This window comes from Phocoena phocoena, chromosome 17 (genome assembly GCF_963924675.1).
Source record: "Phocoena phocoena chromosome 17, mPhoPho1.1, whole genome shotgun sequence".
Classification (NCBI taxonomy): Eukaryota; Metazoa; Chordata; class Mammalia; order Artiodactyla; family Phocoenidae; genus Phocoena; species Phocoena phocoena.
Genome location: NC_089235.1, coordinates 72,391,769 through 72,407,326, shown reverse-complemented (window position 1 = coordinate 72,407,326; position 15,558 = coordinate 72,391,769). Strand labels below are relative to the sequence as shown.

General features: G+C 44.5%; 1 protein-coding gene across 1 annotated transcript in view; it reads left to right on the top strand.

Annotated features, from left to right (window-relative positions):
* Nucleotides 1-12,987: 12,987 nt before the first annotated feature.
* Nucleotides 12,988-15,558, top strand: part of DNAAF11 (dynein axonemal assembly factor 11) — an 81,174-nt gene continuing 78,603 nt past the window's right edge. Inside the window, exon 1 of the mRNA XM_065895410.1 lies at nt 12,988-13,063. Coding sequence (XP_065751482.1) covers nt 13,054-13,063 — 10 coding nt within the window. The 5' untranslated portion in view covers nt 12,988-13,053. The remainder of the gene's footprint in view (nt 13,064-15,558) is intronic.

The following is a 15,558-nucleotide window of genomic DNA, read 5'->3' as shown; positions in this document are numbered from 1 at the left end:
CGGAAATACTAACCCAGGAAAAAGCTTTCCATGAAGCAGAAGATTAAATGAAAAGAGTCATTTTTCAGGGGCAGCTGTGACCTTTACCTTTGGTGTTGTATCTCAAGATTCTCAAATTGAGTTCCTGAAAGATCTGGCATTAAGATGCCAAAATCTTATTCCATCTTATTTGGAATAAGATGCTGTAGGAGAGAAAAATCATCTAATGCTGTCTGGTTTGCTTTAGGACCTCTGCTTGTAGAGGCTCCTGTAGCTGTAGCCAGCTCATGATGGAGCATTTACTATGTGCTAGATGCTTTATCTACCTTACCTATAATCCTTACGGTAGTTCATAGTTTGGTTTTTGCTGTAACAACAGTCAAACCCATGTAACGCCTGATGTGGTCCAGGCAGATCTTGTAATGATGCCATTGGCCATCTATGGCCTCCAAGCTTGTCTGCTTACCTGTCTCAGGCAAGAGAGTGACACATGCCTTCCCTTTTGTGCCAGAAGTGAGAGGTAGTCACATGACCCCACCAATGGGGTGGGGTGGGGTGGCTGGGAAATGTAGGGAAGCCTGTGAATCTTTGGTGAGCTCTAGTGGACCCTACCAGACCCTCATTTTAACGACGAGGAAGGTGAATCTCAGAGAGAATGTGTGACTTGTGCACCCCAGGTCTTAAGGCTCCTATGTCATTTCCCACAAGTAAACTCTACTGTAGTTCCTTCAAAATGACTCAGAATGATCCGCCTGTGCTACCATTGGATGGATGCCAACCATTCCCCCTCCCCACCAAAAGGAATCCCGCTATTGCTCATACAATACAGCAGAGCAGACACCTGCTAAGTTGGCATACTTTGCATCAATGCCACATTTCCTTACCAAGCCTTGATGAAGCTCTGATCATGTATTAAAAAAATTATCTATCCCGCTGTGGTGGCTGTATCCCCTCCATCTGTCCCTTGCTGGGTGAAATCTGCTACAGCTGCAAGTGACACCTGCTAGAGAACCAGACGAGGTACCTTGGGGGTGTGGGGCAATTTAGCAGGTGGATGCTAAAAGCTGGCAACCACTTTGCCAAAATTTTCTTATCCTTTTGTAGCCTTAAAGGAAATAAAAACAAAGAAAATGAAAGGCAAGGTGGGGGACAAAGGCTGGTATTGTATATCAGGACTTTTATTTTCAATGCAAATATAGCATTTCATATTTGCCTGGTGGAGAGGGAGAGCGACCCACCCTCTATCCTAACCCAGATTGCAACAGCATACTCTTGTGTGGGTGAAACTTGAGTTCAGGCTGCAACTGATCTGCTATTGGGGAGGTAGCAGAAGCTCAGTGCCAGGAGCTCCATTTTTCTTCTTGTTTTTTTCAGTGAAAGGAAGAATCGAGGACCACATTCCAGACCTTTCCACCTTCCCCATTTACTTGGTTCTTCCTCTGCTGAACCACATCCTTTGAACACTAGCACTGTAGTTAACAACTCGATGTTCCTGCCCTGGAGTGAGACTGGACCCGGGGCTAAGTTCTGACCTGGCTACTTACCTGCTCTGTCACTTTGGACATTTGGACAAGGTATTTCATCTTTCTTCCTTCTTTTTTTTTTTTTTCTTGTTGTTGTTGTTGCTAGTTCCCTGAACAGGGATTGAACTCGTGCCCTTGGCAGTGAAACCTCGGAGTTCTAACCACTGGACAGCCAGGGAATTTCCCTGGCCTTGAGCCTTTTTTTTTTCTTTTAATTTATTTGTTTATTTTATTTATTTATTTTTGGCTGTGTTGGGTCTTTGCTGCTGCACGCGGGCTTTCTCTGGTCGCAGCAACCTGGATCTACTCTTCGTGGCGGTGCACGGGCTTCTCATTGCGGTGACTTCTCTTGCTGCAGAGCACGGGCTCTAGGCGTGTGGGCTTCAGTAGTTGTGGCATGCGGGCTCAGTAGTTGTGGCTCGCGGGCTCTAGAGCGCAGGCTCAGTAGTTGTGGTGCACGGGCTTAGTTGCTCCACGGCATGTGGGATCTTCCTGGACCAGGGCTCGAGCCTGTGTCCCCTGCATTGGCAGGTGGATTCTTAACCACTGAGCCACCAAGGGAGCCCGGTATTTCATCTTTCTAAGCCTCAATTTCCTCATCTATAAAATGGGATAAAATACCACCTAATTCATAGCATTTTTACGAGAATTAAATGAGTCCACGCAGGCAAAGTACTTAAGGCTTAACACAGTGTTAGATACACACTAAGCTCTTCCAAAGTGGGACCTGCTACTACCAACGGAAGTAGTAACATTAGTAGTAGGGGTAGGAGTTTTCCTCACTTATGGGACCATGTGAATTTTTCAGTCAGTAGGTGAGATGGTAGAAGAAAGGGGCGAGAAGTGGGCTGAGGCTTGGCCAAGGGCATTGTCAATCTAGCTGAATAAATACTTCTTCCCGTGTTTAACACAAAGTGCAGTGATATAAAGACAATATGGGTTTTGAAGTCAGACAGACATAGGTTGGACTTGGCCGCTCTGTCAGTTATGACCTTGTGATGTTGGGCCTGCCACTCAGCTTCTCTGAACTCCATCTGTAAAACAGATACGTTCATGCCTTGTGGTTCCACAGTCTGGAGGTAAGTGGGGGTGGTATGACTTTTCTGACATAGAGGAGATCAAAGAAGAGAAGATGAGCTTATATACAGGAATGAGAAAGGATTCACTTTGAAAATAACCAGTTAACTTTTCTTCATTCTGTAAGTGCTTCACCCTCATCTCATTTAAATAAAAAAAAGAGAAAATTCAAATAAGCAAAAGAGAAAAAGCTACCCAGGATCCCTCAACCCAAAGACAGCCACTGCCAACATCTTGGTTTTGAGCCAAGAAAAATGTCTTGGTGGCCAGGGTGATAAGATATGAAAACAGACCTCTCAGAGAGAAGGACTTTGGACATGGAAACAGCCACCATCTGGGGTCAATCGTGCGGCCGTTGCCCTGTTGGAAGCAGAGGGCTCCGGCAGATGACAGGCCCAGCCCCCTGCTATGATTTAGTATAAGGGCAGTGTCATCAGCTGTCACCCTGCAAGAAAGTTATCTTACTCCCTACGCCAACGTGGGGGCCAAGGTGGCCACAATAAAAGTTAGTTTTAAAGACCCTTTATCAAACGGGAAGCAGGACATAAATTAAAATCTAGTGTATCCAGTACATCATTGTGTCCTCACTCTCTCCTTCCCTCCTTTTTTTCAAGTCTTAGCCCCGGTGTCAGTTCTGAGCACCACACAGCTCAGGGCTCACAGTTCAATGATCGAGGTAGACAAAGAGGCAGTGACATCAACGTGATGGGCGGTAAGACAGAGGGGACTCCAGGTAGCCATGGATCCCTAACGAGGGTGGGATGCTCCCACCTCTGTCTGGATTGTAAAGCCTCCCAGGCGTCCCCTGTACTCCCCTGCACAGCTCTCAGCCCACTGGCATAAATCCAGTGTCTATCTTTCCTCATGAGTATAAGCTCCAGGAGGGCATTTCTATCCCCAGTGCCTAGCCGGTGCCAGCTGGGGAGATGCTCAGTGAGTACTGACCAGACAGATGCTGTTGAAAGAAAGTGTGAGTTGAGAGGTGTTTGTGGTGGATACCAGATGTCTTGTTCTGTCTAGTATCCCTTCTTCCCTTTGTCTGGTTCCCATAGCATCTTTCTCAATCACCCCTTCCCCGATCCATAGGTTTAGTGGGGCTGCTGGTCCCAAACCCTGGAGGACACAGAGGCACAGGACACAGCTTGGCCGATCAGATTCTCTTTCTCCCAGGGACAGACGTGATTAGAGGAAGGATGTGATTGAGCCCGGAATGAGGACTGAATTCATTCTGCTGCTGGCTCTCCCCAGCTTGGCTGCCCAGTTCTTTCCTAGAATCTCAGAGGAACCTTGGTGTCTTTCCAACAGAGCTTTCCTTTGAATTGAAGTTGGTCCGGATACATTTATCTTGCTTGATAGAAAAAAGAAACGAACATGCTCTTTTCTTTCTTTAAAAGTTTTAACTGAGATGAAATTCACAAACAGAAAATCAACCACGTTAAAGTGTACAACTCAAGGGCATTCAGCGCAGTCTCAGCGTTGTGCAACCATCCCCTCTATCAAGTTCAAAAGCATTTTCATTACCCCCAAAACAAAACTCTGCGCCCATTAAGCAGTCACGCCCCATGATCCCTCCCTCAGCCCCTGGCAACCACTTATCTGCTTTCAGTCTCTATGGATTTACCTATTCTGGGTGTTTTGTATAAGTGGAATCATACAGTATGTGACCTTTTGTGTCTGGCCGCTTTCACTTAGCATAGTGTTTTTCAGGTTCATCTGCATTGTAGCGTGTATCAGCACTTCATTCCTTTTAATGGCTGAATAATATTCCATTGAATCTTATTGGATGGACCACATTTGTTGATCCCTTCATTCACTAATGAACATTTGGCTCGTTTCCATCTTTTGGTTATTGTGAATAATTCTGAAATATTCTTGAAGAATGACTATGAGTTTGGCAGGTGAAGAAAACGGGAGAGGATATTTAAAGAAAAGGGGACAACAAATTCCAGAGCAGAGAAATGTTCCTACACGGCCTCTCCTCTTTGTGCTTTTTCAGGCTACAGTTGAGTCTCCACACAGCAGCTACAGGGATCTTTCCAAAATGTACATCAGATGGCCTCACTTTCCTGTTGAAAACACTCCATTCCATATTACATTTCCTCCCGCTCGCTCTGCCGTGGCCACAACACTGCTCTCATGTCTGTTCCTATAACACACAAGCTCAGCTCCACCTCAGGGCCTTTGCACCTGCAGGACACCGGCAGAAACGCCCTTCTCCCCGAACTTCTTAAGGCCAGCTTCTCCTCATCGTGCAGATACCACCTCTGCAGCGAGAACTTCCCAGCCACCCCGGAATGTTCTCCCCATGCACACCCACCACCCCAGGTCACTCGACTCTCTCATTTTCTGGAGAATGACAAACGACTTTTTTGTTCATTTGTGGTGTGTGGTTTTTGTTTTTTTGGTTTGGTTTTGGTTTTTGTCTTTGGTCTCCCCCTGTTCTGTCCTCTTTTCCTTCATCAGAACAGAATCTCCAAGAGGGCCAGGGATTCATTGAATCCCCGGTGTATAGAAGAGTGTCTGGCATATAGAAAGTGTTCAATAAATAATTGTTTAATGAGCAGTTGGCTGGGCGTGACCCATTGGAGAACTGGCAAGGAATATGGTGGGGCTGGTGCAAAGAAAGAAAGCCAGAGGTCCATGGATTGTGGCAAAAACATTTGACTGTGTCTAGATTTCCCAAGATGCCTCTTTATGCCAGCCTTATTCTACTTTAGCTTTAGAACTTCTCTGATTTGATTATTTCATACTACTGGGGGAATGGAATTCTTATCTATTACTTCTGTTTCAGAGTCAGCATAAAAACCCTAGAAGAGAGTTGATCCTGAGAAGTGACTTTGCAAAGGGGAGGCAGAATGAACAACGGGAGAAGGCAGAGCACTTATGTTCTCTTTCAGCGCTGGGTGGCTTCCGACAAATCACCTAACCTCTCTGAAGTTCAGGTTTCTCATCAGCAAAAATGGCATCTTTGAGAATAATATTCTATTATATGGATATACTGCATTTTGTTTATTATTCACCAACTGATGGACATTTGGGTGATTTCCACTCTAACTATTATGAATAAGGTTGCGTGAAATTCACATACAAGTCTTTGTGGGGAGACGTGTTTTGATTTCTCCTCGGTAGATATCTAGGAACAAAATTGCTAGGTGATATGGTAAATTTATGTTTAACATTTTAAGAAACTACAAATCGTTTCCAAAGTAGCTTCGTCATTTTCTATCCCCACCAGCCACGTGTGAGGGTTCGGGTTTCTCCACAGCCTCGCTGACACTTGGTGATATCTGTCTTTCTGATTATAGCTATGCCCTAGTGAAGGCATGAAGGTGAAAGGCATGCCCTAGTGAAATCCATGAAGTGGATTTGCATTCCGTGGTAGCCAATGATGTTGAGCATCTTTCATGTGCTTCCTGTCTTACCACTCATTTTCTTTACTGCCTCTGCGCTCACAGTCTCATCTTTCACCTTAAATCAGTCACACCCTCCACAGTCAAACCCTGGACCTTGTCATTACCTCCCTCATAGTCTCAAATTTGAACATTCCACTCTTAACTATCAACATCTTTCCAGCTCACTATCTTTCCGCCTCCAACAATTTTTGCAGTGCTAACAGGATCAAATTATACTGATCCTGACAGTGTCTCACTGTCTCTCATCCTCTGCCATGACTTCATTTTTGTTCTTCTCCACTTGAGATTCCATGAGCTATCATTCAAGTCATTCCTTTGCACCTCCCTCTGTTTATTGTGTTCTCCTGGTAAAACTACAGCGCTGGTTGCATCCAGTGAGTCATCTGTTATGCATGTGTGCTCACAAACTGAACATGGCTCAAGAAAAACCACTCAACCAGGCCTTTCTTTAAATTCATGATCACAACCCTCGAAGCGTGTTTGGTCATGTCTGGCAATCATCCTATCCCACCCTGTGTACTGACTATCCTATTCCCCAGGTGACTATTTCATACCTTGTCCTTTTTTTCTCAAACCTTCAAGAAATCCTCTCTGAGTCTCATTCTTAGCTGACGTCGTTGCTTCCTATTTTGTGGAGAAAATAGAAACAAGTATGAAGACACAGCTAACCATATCTATCCACCTACCAGCATCTGTTCCTACTCTCTTCCTTCCTGTTCTATGGATGGAAAGTCTTTGTTGCTATTTAAGGCCATCTCACTGCTCATGCACTGAAACCCACCCCCTCTTATGTATTCATAGAAATTGCTCCAGGAATCGTTCTCTCTTCTGCAGCAGCAGCCTCTGTTATGCTGTCATAACTCCTGTCTTAATTAAGCCTTCTTTTGATTCCACACCCTTTACAACTACTCTCTTCCTCCATTTCTCTGCTCCTAGTAGTAGAAAATTCCTTGGTGGATTTGTCTTCCTACTTATTTATCTCCAGTTCATCTCCTCCAAGTCTTTCTTGAACTCACCCCAATCAGGATTTCACTCTGCCCATTCATCACAGCAGCCCCTGTCAAAGCTACAATGACCTTCAATGTTGCTAAATCCAACGGTCCATTCTTGGGTCTCATTTGACTTGACCTATAGCAGCATTTCACATAGTCACTCCTGCCTTCTTTTTTTTTTTTTTTTTTTTTCCTCGGTATGTGGGATCTTCCCGGACCGGGGCACGAACCCGTGTCCCCTGCATCAGCAGGCGGGCTCTCAACCACTGCGCCACCAGGGAAGCCCCACTCCTGCCTTCTTGAAGCACTTTTCTTACTTGCCTTTACCTCCTACCTCACTGGCTTTGTGTCTCATTTGCGAATTCTTCCACATAGGCCAACTTTCAAATTTTAGGTATTCTTGGCTTTGTCTTTGGACCTCTTCTCTGTCAAAATTCACTCCAAGAGCGGTCTCATCCATACACGTGAGTGTAAACCTCTCTGCAAACCACGACCTCTCCAATTCTATCCCCAGCCTGGACCTCTGCTCCATGTGCACATACCCAATTGCCCTCTCACGATTTCCACCTGGATGTCCAAAACACATCTCAAGTTTAACATGTGCAAAACAGACCTCTTAATTCCCACCTCCTCCAAATCTGCCCCTCCACTTCTTCACCATGTCAGTTCACGGAAATGCCATTTTTCCAGTTTTCCTAATAAAAAATTCAGGGGTCCTCCTTGATTCCTATATTAGTTTGCTGGGACCGCTATAACAAAGTGCCACAAACTGGGTGACTTAAATGACAGAAATGTATCTTCTCATTGTTCTGGAAGCTACAAGTCCAAAATCAAGGTGTCAGTAAGTTTGGTTCCTTCTGAGGGCCATGAGGGAAGGATCTGGTCCAGGCTTGTAAACAGCCGTCTCTTCCCTGTGTCTTCACATGGTCTTCCCTCTGTATGCTTCTGTGTCCACCATGTTTGGAATAACACTCTGTCTCCTTACAAGGTCTTACTAATTATTAGCCTCCCACCTACCCCTTAACATTTGTTCTTTGATCATCTGCCCCATCATATCAGGCACCTTTCTCCGTGCCTTTAGCAGGGCAGGTTTTCCTCCATCTGAGAGCTTTTACTCTTCTCTCTCCCGGGGAAAATCTTCCCTTTAGTTCTTCACATAACTGGCTCCTCCTCATGGTCAGGGCTCATCCCAAATGTGACCTGTTTGACTACCCAGGTAGCCTTCCTCTGAATTTACTCCATCTCCCATTTTTCTTTCATAACCTGTATCATCACCTGCAATTGTCTTATGCAGTCTTTATTTGTTTACTTGTTTATTGTCTATCTCCCCCTATGTGTATATAAGTTCCTGGATGGTCAAACCTTTCAGTCTCGGTCATCACTCTATGCCCAGCCCAATACATGTTTGTTAACAGCAACAAAAATATAATGAGTTAATGGGACCCTCTAATGCCCACCCAGATGAGGAATCTTTATACCAACTACATCATGCTCTTGAAACAATTATTTGGGTACACACGCACTTGCGCGTGCGTGCACACACACACATACACGCATTCAGGTTTGTAAGAGGAGACAGGTCAAGTAAAAGATTATATTAAAATCAGGGTTTGGAAAAGACAGCGTCAGTCCTCTGTTCATGTAAGCAAAACCTTGAAAACATTACTTTTCTCTAAGCTGAAATGGGAAGCTATGAGTTCTAGAAGATTTTGTGGGTAAAAGGCCACTCTCTGCCTTTGGACAAATGGTGCACAGCAGGGCCGTGTGACAAGGAAGGTGAGATCATTTTCGGCAGCTGCCACCCAACTTGGAAAGGGTTGATCGATCTGACAAAGTCTTTTCACGAAGAACATAAATCAAAGAAGATGACTGACAGTGAAGTAAACATTTTAGAACTGGAGTAATTAGGAATATATTAGCAATTAAAATAAACTTATTATCATTAGCAAAATTGGCAGTTACTTGCAATTTCCCCAGGGGCCTCATATCAAGTTTATCCTTGTAGATTATATTAAGGCAGGATTAATGTTTCTGGAGATACAGCTTTAATTTCTGTGGATTTCATTTTTTCATATCCCTGTAGAACTCAGTGGTTGTCAAATAATAGTCTTGTGGATCTCAGGTTTTCTATGAGCTGGACCCAGGTGTTGTAACTCCAAAACTGAACAAATCTGTTGTTTACCCAATTCTCAGAGAAAACTAAATGAGTGGATACGATTTTTTAGTTTCCTCTTTTATGCAATTTTTTTAGGCCTTCACCACCTGCTAGCACATGTCTTCCCGGAAGTACTAGAAAACGACAGAACTCCTGAGCTTGAAGCAAATAAATAAACTAATCAAGGGGAAACCTTGGTCACCAGCCTTCTAAGATCAATGCATCTTCCTTCTCTGGACATGTGTGCTGATGGACTGGACTTTTTGGATGGTAACCGAGGCAGGACTGAACTCTCTACCTTTTTTACCTTTTGATTTCTGCTTATTGTCCTAACTAATGGGAACGGTATCTTTTAGCATCATAAGGCATCAAAGTCGTATCACTTAAGGTTCTTTGTTGCTGGTAATGAAAACGGACCCTGGCAATAGAACCAAAAGGGTAGTAGGGGTAACTTTGGCTTCTATATCAGGAAACTCGTACCTGGAATCGCCCTCCAACAAGACCCAGAGGGGTAAATACTGGGACAAAACAAATGTCCACTTCAAACATAAGGTTATGAGAGACAGTCAGTGCGAGCAAGATTCTACTCTGTGTTAGAGTTGCTTTACTCAGAAGAATCTGGAAGACTTAGTCTCTTCCCACTGAAGCTGGGGAAGGTCCAGAAACAACAGATGTCCAAGGGACATGGCAGGATGGAGCTGGGAGGCAGTGGGGAAGGGTGGGCTGAGAGGCAAATAAGGAAACAGTTCAGGAAACCAGAAAGGGAGAGGGCATGACGGTGCCCATCTGAGAGGGGCAGACCTCATGGGAAATGAAGGAAATACTTTATTCTATATTTTAGACTCTGAGAGAAATTGTGACCTGTCACTGGTAAGACTGTGTTCTTCACGGCAATGACTAACCGGGTTTGAACCCTTTCCCATGGATGTCATAGAGATGTAATAGAAGGGTTACCCAAACAGATGTATATTCATTTGCTCTGGCAGTAAAGGGCTTAAGTTTAATTAATGGGTTTTAATACACACACCAGTATTTAATACTGTTTCCCTTTTCAGATGAGAATTATTGGTCTAGTTAAGCAAGAAGAGCAAACATAGGTATGAAATTTTAGACCGAGGAAGGACTCTGGAGAACACCAAGTGGGGCTGGTGGGTTGATCTCGGCATGTGGAAGTTGGGTATCAGTAGCCTTGGAGGATTCAGGGGGAGACTTTAGCTCTGCGTTTTTCAAACCCTACTTCTAGGAATTTCCCATGAGCCTCTAAAAGCCTCTGAAAGCAAACAAAATCAAACACTGTTCTTTTCCTAGGTCTACACAGACAAATAACCGATTGAATTGTCTCAGTTCATATCAGATTAGTGCTCAGGGACGCTGTCATCTGCTTCAAACCAGAGAAGAGCCTCTTTTATGTGTCTTATGTATTAGGATTTGAACAGAGGACTGAGACTGCTCACACAATGCTTAGAAACAACTGAGTCCAGATTCCTACCTAAATGAGGCATCTCCTTCTACAAAATCCTGCACAGATCAAACACATTTTAATTAAGTAAATGCAACTAACAAACTGTATTTAATTGAACAGCATTAAACCATCCCATAAACATGCAGTGGAAGGGACTTGTCCACCCTTTGAATCCTGGTGTACTTCCAGCCACTTCAACCAATAGACTACAAAGGAAAAGACTTGACCATTTCTCGTAGCAGTCAAGTCCACCGTTTCAGTTCTCTCCTGCTGTATTAAACTACTCCCAAACTTATCTCATGATTTTGTAGGTCAGGAATTCCGGCAGGGGTCAGCTGGGTGATTCTCCTGTACTATGTGGCATTGACACACTGACATTCAGAGATGGATGGTCTAGTTTACGGGGTCCAAGACAGCATCACTCAATATCTGCCATGTGGACAGGGAGAGCTGAAAGGCTGGGGCTTGGCTGGAGGGGCCACCTACACTTGGCTTCTCCAGCATGGTGGCTTTAAGGTAGACAGACTTCTAATAAGGCAGCTCAGGACTCCACAAGTCAGTGTTTAGCAAAGCAGATTTTTATGAACTAACTCTGCAAATCACAGAGCATCTCTTTCTTTGTACCCTATTGGTCCAAGTGGTCAGAAGCATGCCCAGATTCAAGGTAAAGGGCATTGACACTGCCTTTCAATGGAAGGAATGTAAAATAATTTGTATCCAGGCAGGTTTAAAATCTTTCCATCCACCACTGGAAATTCTGGATGAAAGAAGGAGGGAAGGAAGAACTTGAAACTGTAGAAGTGCTGGTAAACTTGGGAGCTTGGTTTACTTGTTATAGAGTTGCAATGAGGAAATTCTTCTGAAGGAAAATTAATGCAAAGTAAAACGAAATTGTAACCACAGTATCAGTTACACATCATAAAAATACTGAATTATATAATAATAGTAAAAATAATAAGAACCCAATAGCTTTCTAGGTCAATGTCCCTGGAATTTATCCAGCACAAAAGAAGAAGACCTATTTTGCTGTTCCTGGAATTTTTAAAAACCGTCTTTAAAATTTATTTCTACTTATATATAGAATATGTTGCAGCAGTTTTCTCAGGAAGCCCCACTCATCTTGTTACATTTCCAAGAGCCAAAGAAATAAGTCTATTTTGAATAATGATTTGCATAAGCAGACACACACCATGGCTCTTTAAACTACCACATTCAGTTTGAATGAAATGAACTTGACTTTACCAGGAGCTGTCACATTGTGATTTATTTCCCAGTTTCCCTTCCTGTCAGTAGACTGTAACAATCATAGCACACTGTACACCTGTCCTCTGTGGCCCATGGGTCCTCTGATTCTAAGAAACGGTGTCTGTGATGTTGAGTTGAGGAAGGACACAGCATAACCAGCCCAGCCTGGCTCATGACAAATTACGAAGTAAATATTCCTGGTTTCCCTGTTTTAGCACCCACATCTCTTCTCTATTCCACCAGAGTGTCAAACAATCTGTCAAGACCCTGCTCCCAGAAGGAGCTCTTATCCTAGATTTTAGTGAAAAGATCCCAAAATGAAGAAGTGTCCAATGTCCAAAAGAATGGGGCACCTTTCCTGGGTAGCCTGCTCCATTCCCTAAATACTGAGTCTGCTGTTTTAAAAAAAGTGTCTTTCATTCACTCAAATTAGCTCATTAAAGCTTCCCAATGCGACTTCCCTGGTGGCGCAGTGGTTGAGAGTCCGCCTGCCAATGCAGGGGACACGGGTTCGTGCCCCGGTTCGGGAAGATCCCACATGCTGCGGAGCGGCTGGGCCCGTGAGCCATGGCTGCTGAGCCTGCGCGTCCGGAGCCTGTGCTCCGCAGCAGGTAAGGCCACAGCAGCGAGAGGCCCGCGTACCGCCAAAAAAAAAAAAAAACTTCACAATGATCCTTGCAGGTTATTATTAGCACTCATCTAACAGGTGGAAACTAAGGTTAAGGAAGTTTAAGGTCACACCTCTGGGAAATGGAGTGTGGGCCGATTCCAGATTTCCTGGCTCCGGAAGGCGTTAAATAAAATACAAAGAGGAAAAAAAAAAGTAAAGGGCGGGCTAAGAGGCACGCCTAGGAAGCAGCTCCCCTCAGGAAACAGAGCGTCCCTTGGTTCTTTGTTTAGTCTGGCCAGTTGATCTGGGGAAAGGGAGGCAGTCTGCGAAGGTGGAAGGTGGGGACGTGGAGGAGGACTAGGTCTGGGTTGCGGGGTGCCCCTGTCTCCTCGCGGGGAGCCCCTCCTCTGCCCATTCTCGCCTCCTTGCTCCTCCTGAGTCGGGAAACGCGGCCCCGCCTGGCCCCGCGCGGCCGCCGTAGAATCACCGTTGCCATGGCTCCCAGGTGCGGGCGCGCGGAGGAGAGACTAGGAGTCGTCCAGGGAGTCCTTCGGGGTCCTGGTCGAGCTTCCTGGGCCCGCGAACCCGAGAGGCGCCATGGGACGGAGTAAGCGCCCTCTCCCACCTTCCGCCCTCGATTGTCCCCATTCGATTGTCCCCATTCTGGGCATCGTCCCGGGCCTCTTGGGACCCTCGGCGCCCCTTTCCGCCAGCGGGACCACAGCCCGGCCTAGCCCTTCGCTCTCTGCAGACCGGGCAGTGCCATGTCGCCCGCTGACTGACGGGGCAGCTTGGCCCCGGCCAGGCCCAGGTTCCCGTTCTGTAAAATGGGGTGGGCGTCGGGGCGGGGGAGGAAAGCTTTGGATTTGACGGAAAGGCTGGCTAGTGGAAGGTCTAGGGTTTGGACGTCAGACACGCCGGGTTCGAGCCCGCGCATCTCCTTGCCTGCAGCGTGGGCTAGTCGCTGTCTCTGAACCACAGCCCTCGGACTCTTTGGGAAGGCAGTGTAGCCTGGTGGTTGAGGGAACCGACTCTGGCACCTATCAGCTGTGAGACTTCCTCACCTCCAAAACGTAGGCGATAATAGGAAGTTTACAGACAGTCGGTGTTGTAAATGTGATTATAAATGTACCAAGAGACTGAGTTGGCAGGATTAACAGTTATTTATGTTAGATTGAACCAGTTATACCAGGTTGAACCTTTCCAATATTGACACCGTCTTTGACCTTTACACGTGGCAATTTTATACAGTTCCACCGAATTTATCACTTATTGTAAAAGTGTTATAGTGAATACTTTTAAATCAAGAGACCGTGGTGGATGATGGGATTTCTGCCCTGGAAGAGCTGACAGCCTGGTGGTGGAAGGGGGCTGGTGATTTTAAATGTTAACAGTTCGTTCGGAAACCAGTTATTTCCTTTCACACTTTTCCTCCCCTCATCCCCATACTGTGGTCCCAGATTTTTCTTTTTCTTTTTGCTCATCAACATTTTTTACTTTTCTGTGGATTATCCTTTGCCCTCTGTCTCTGAATCTTGTCCACCTTCATTTGTTAAATCATTAACTTATCAGAATTGTATTGGAGTTCCTACCCCGTGCCAGGCGTTGAGGATACAGTGGTGAACAAACAGGTGGGCCGGCCCTCCTGGAGCTTCTCCCTTTGAGGAAGAAGGCAAACACTTGCTTAAAAATATCAGTCACTATAGAGTCAAGACTAAGATACAAGAGTCTTTTTACTGCTCTTTCCACAGTTCTGAACTGTCTACATCAAGAGAAAAAACGTGGGCTTCTGAGGGAAGATGGTAATAATGGCTTAATAATGGCAGCAAGTATGTCGTGTACTTGCTGCCTTCTAGGCAATGTTCTAAGTGGTTTCTCTGTGTTAACTCCTGGAGTCCTCACAAAAATCTTATGAAATAGACACTACTGTCACCTCCATTTTGCAGATGAGGAATCTGAAGCACAGAGAGGTTAGGCAACTTGCCGATTGTCACACAGTAAGTGATGTATCTGGGATGTGAACCTGAAAGGGCTGGCTTTCTTTAGTATGTTACTACACTGTCTCTTGTATGTAAGGGAAGGTCTGGTGAGGAGAAGAGAGGTCGTAGTGCAAGTTCTCATGTTGAAAGTCAAAGAGACTACTTTTAGTGTTAGAATTTGCGCAGGGAGAGCAGTGTCAAGCCCAGGGGCAGTGGCTAGGGGAAAATGAAAGAATTAGTTCTTCTTTGCACATTTAGTCTGGTGTAGATTATGATTTAGAGAAGAATGAGCTTCTTTTCTAAAACAAAAATTTAATATAGAATTCATTTTGTATTATTGTGACTATCAAATTAGGGTGATTAGTCTCATGGAGATATGATCTGTGTATGCATTTGCTGGGGGAAGTTAAGTACCCACAGGGCCATAGGATGTTATCCCTGGAAGGGTGCTCAGTGGTCTCTAATCCATGCCATGTGTAAAACCATACAGATGGAATCTGTTATGCAGAAAGTTTAAGCATCTGGTCCCAAACCTTGCACTTGTTATGTGATAGGTTAGAATTAAATGTGGGGCTCCAGCTCAGTGTCCTTTCATAACGTCTTCATTTTCTTAAAGGCACATAGTGGAAAAAATCAGTTTTATATTAATTCCTCTCAGTTCACCTTGACTAGGAAACTCCCATTAGAATCATCCTCCTTATTCATTGCCATTATATTGTAGACTTCATCAACTGCTTATAACAAATACTTTAAATCTCTTGTTTCGTACTTCTAAGTCTTAATTCATTTGGTGGACAGTGTTGTTCACTAATTTCAAGCTCTTTGAAATTGAGATGAGATACATTGCTAGATACCATGTGGATTGTTCATCACACACCTATGAACAATCGCTAAGTGCTTTTCACAAACATTTTAGCTATATAAGGAAAAGCTTTTTGATGAAAGAGGGGCTTCCAAGAAAAACATCCTTTAAAGAAATTGCATATATTTACATACCAAGCACATAGACAAAGTTTAAGAAATAAGCAAAACACTTAATTATGGATAGAGTGTTTTTAATTTGTTTTATTTTTTAATGGAGGGCCTAATTTAATTTTCAAACTGAACTGGTTACTAAAGAGTG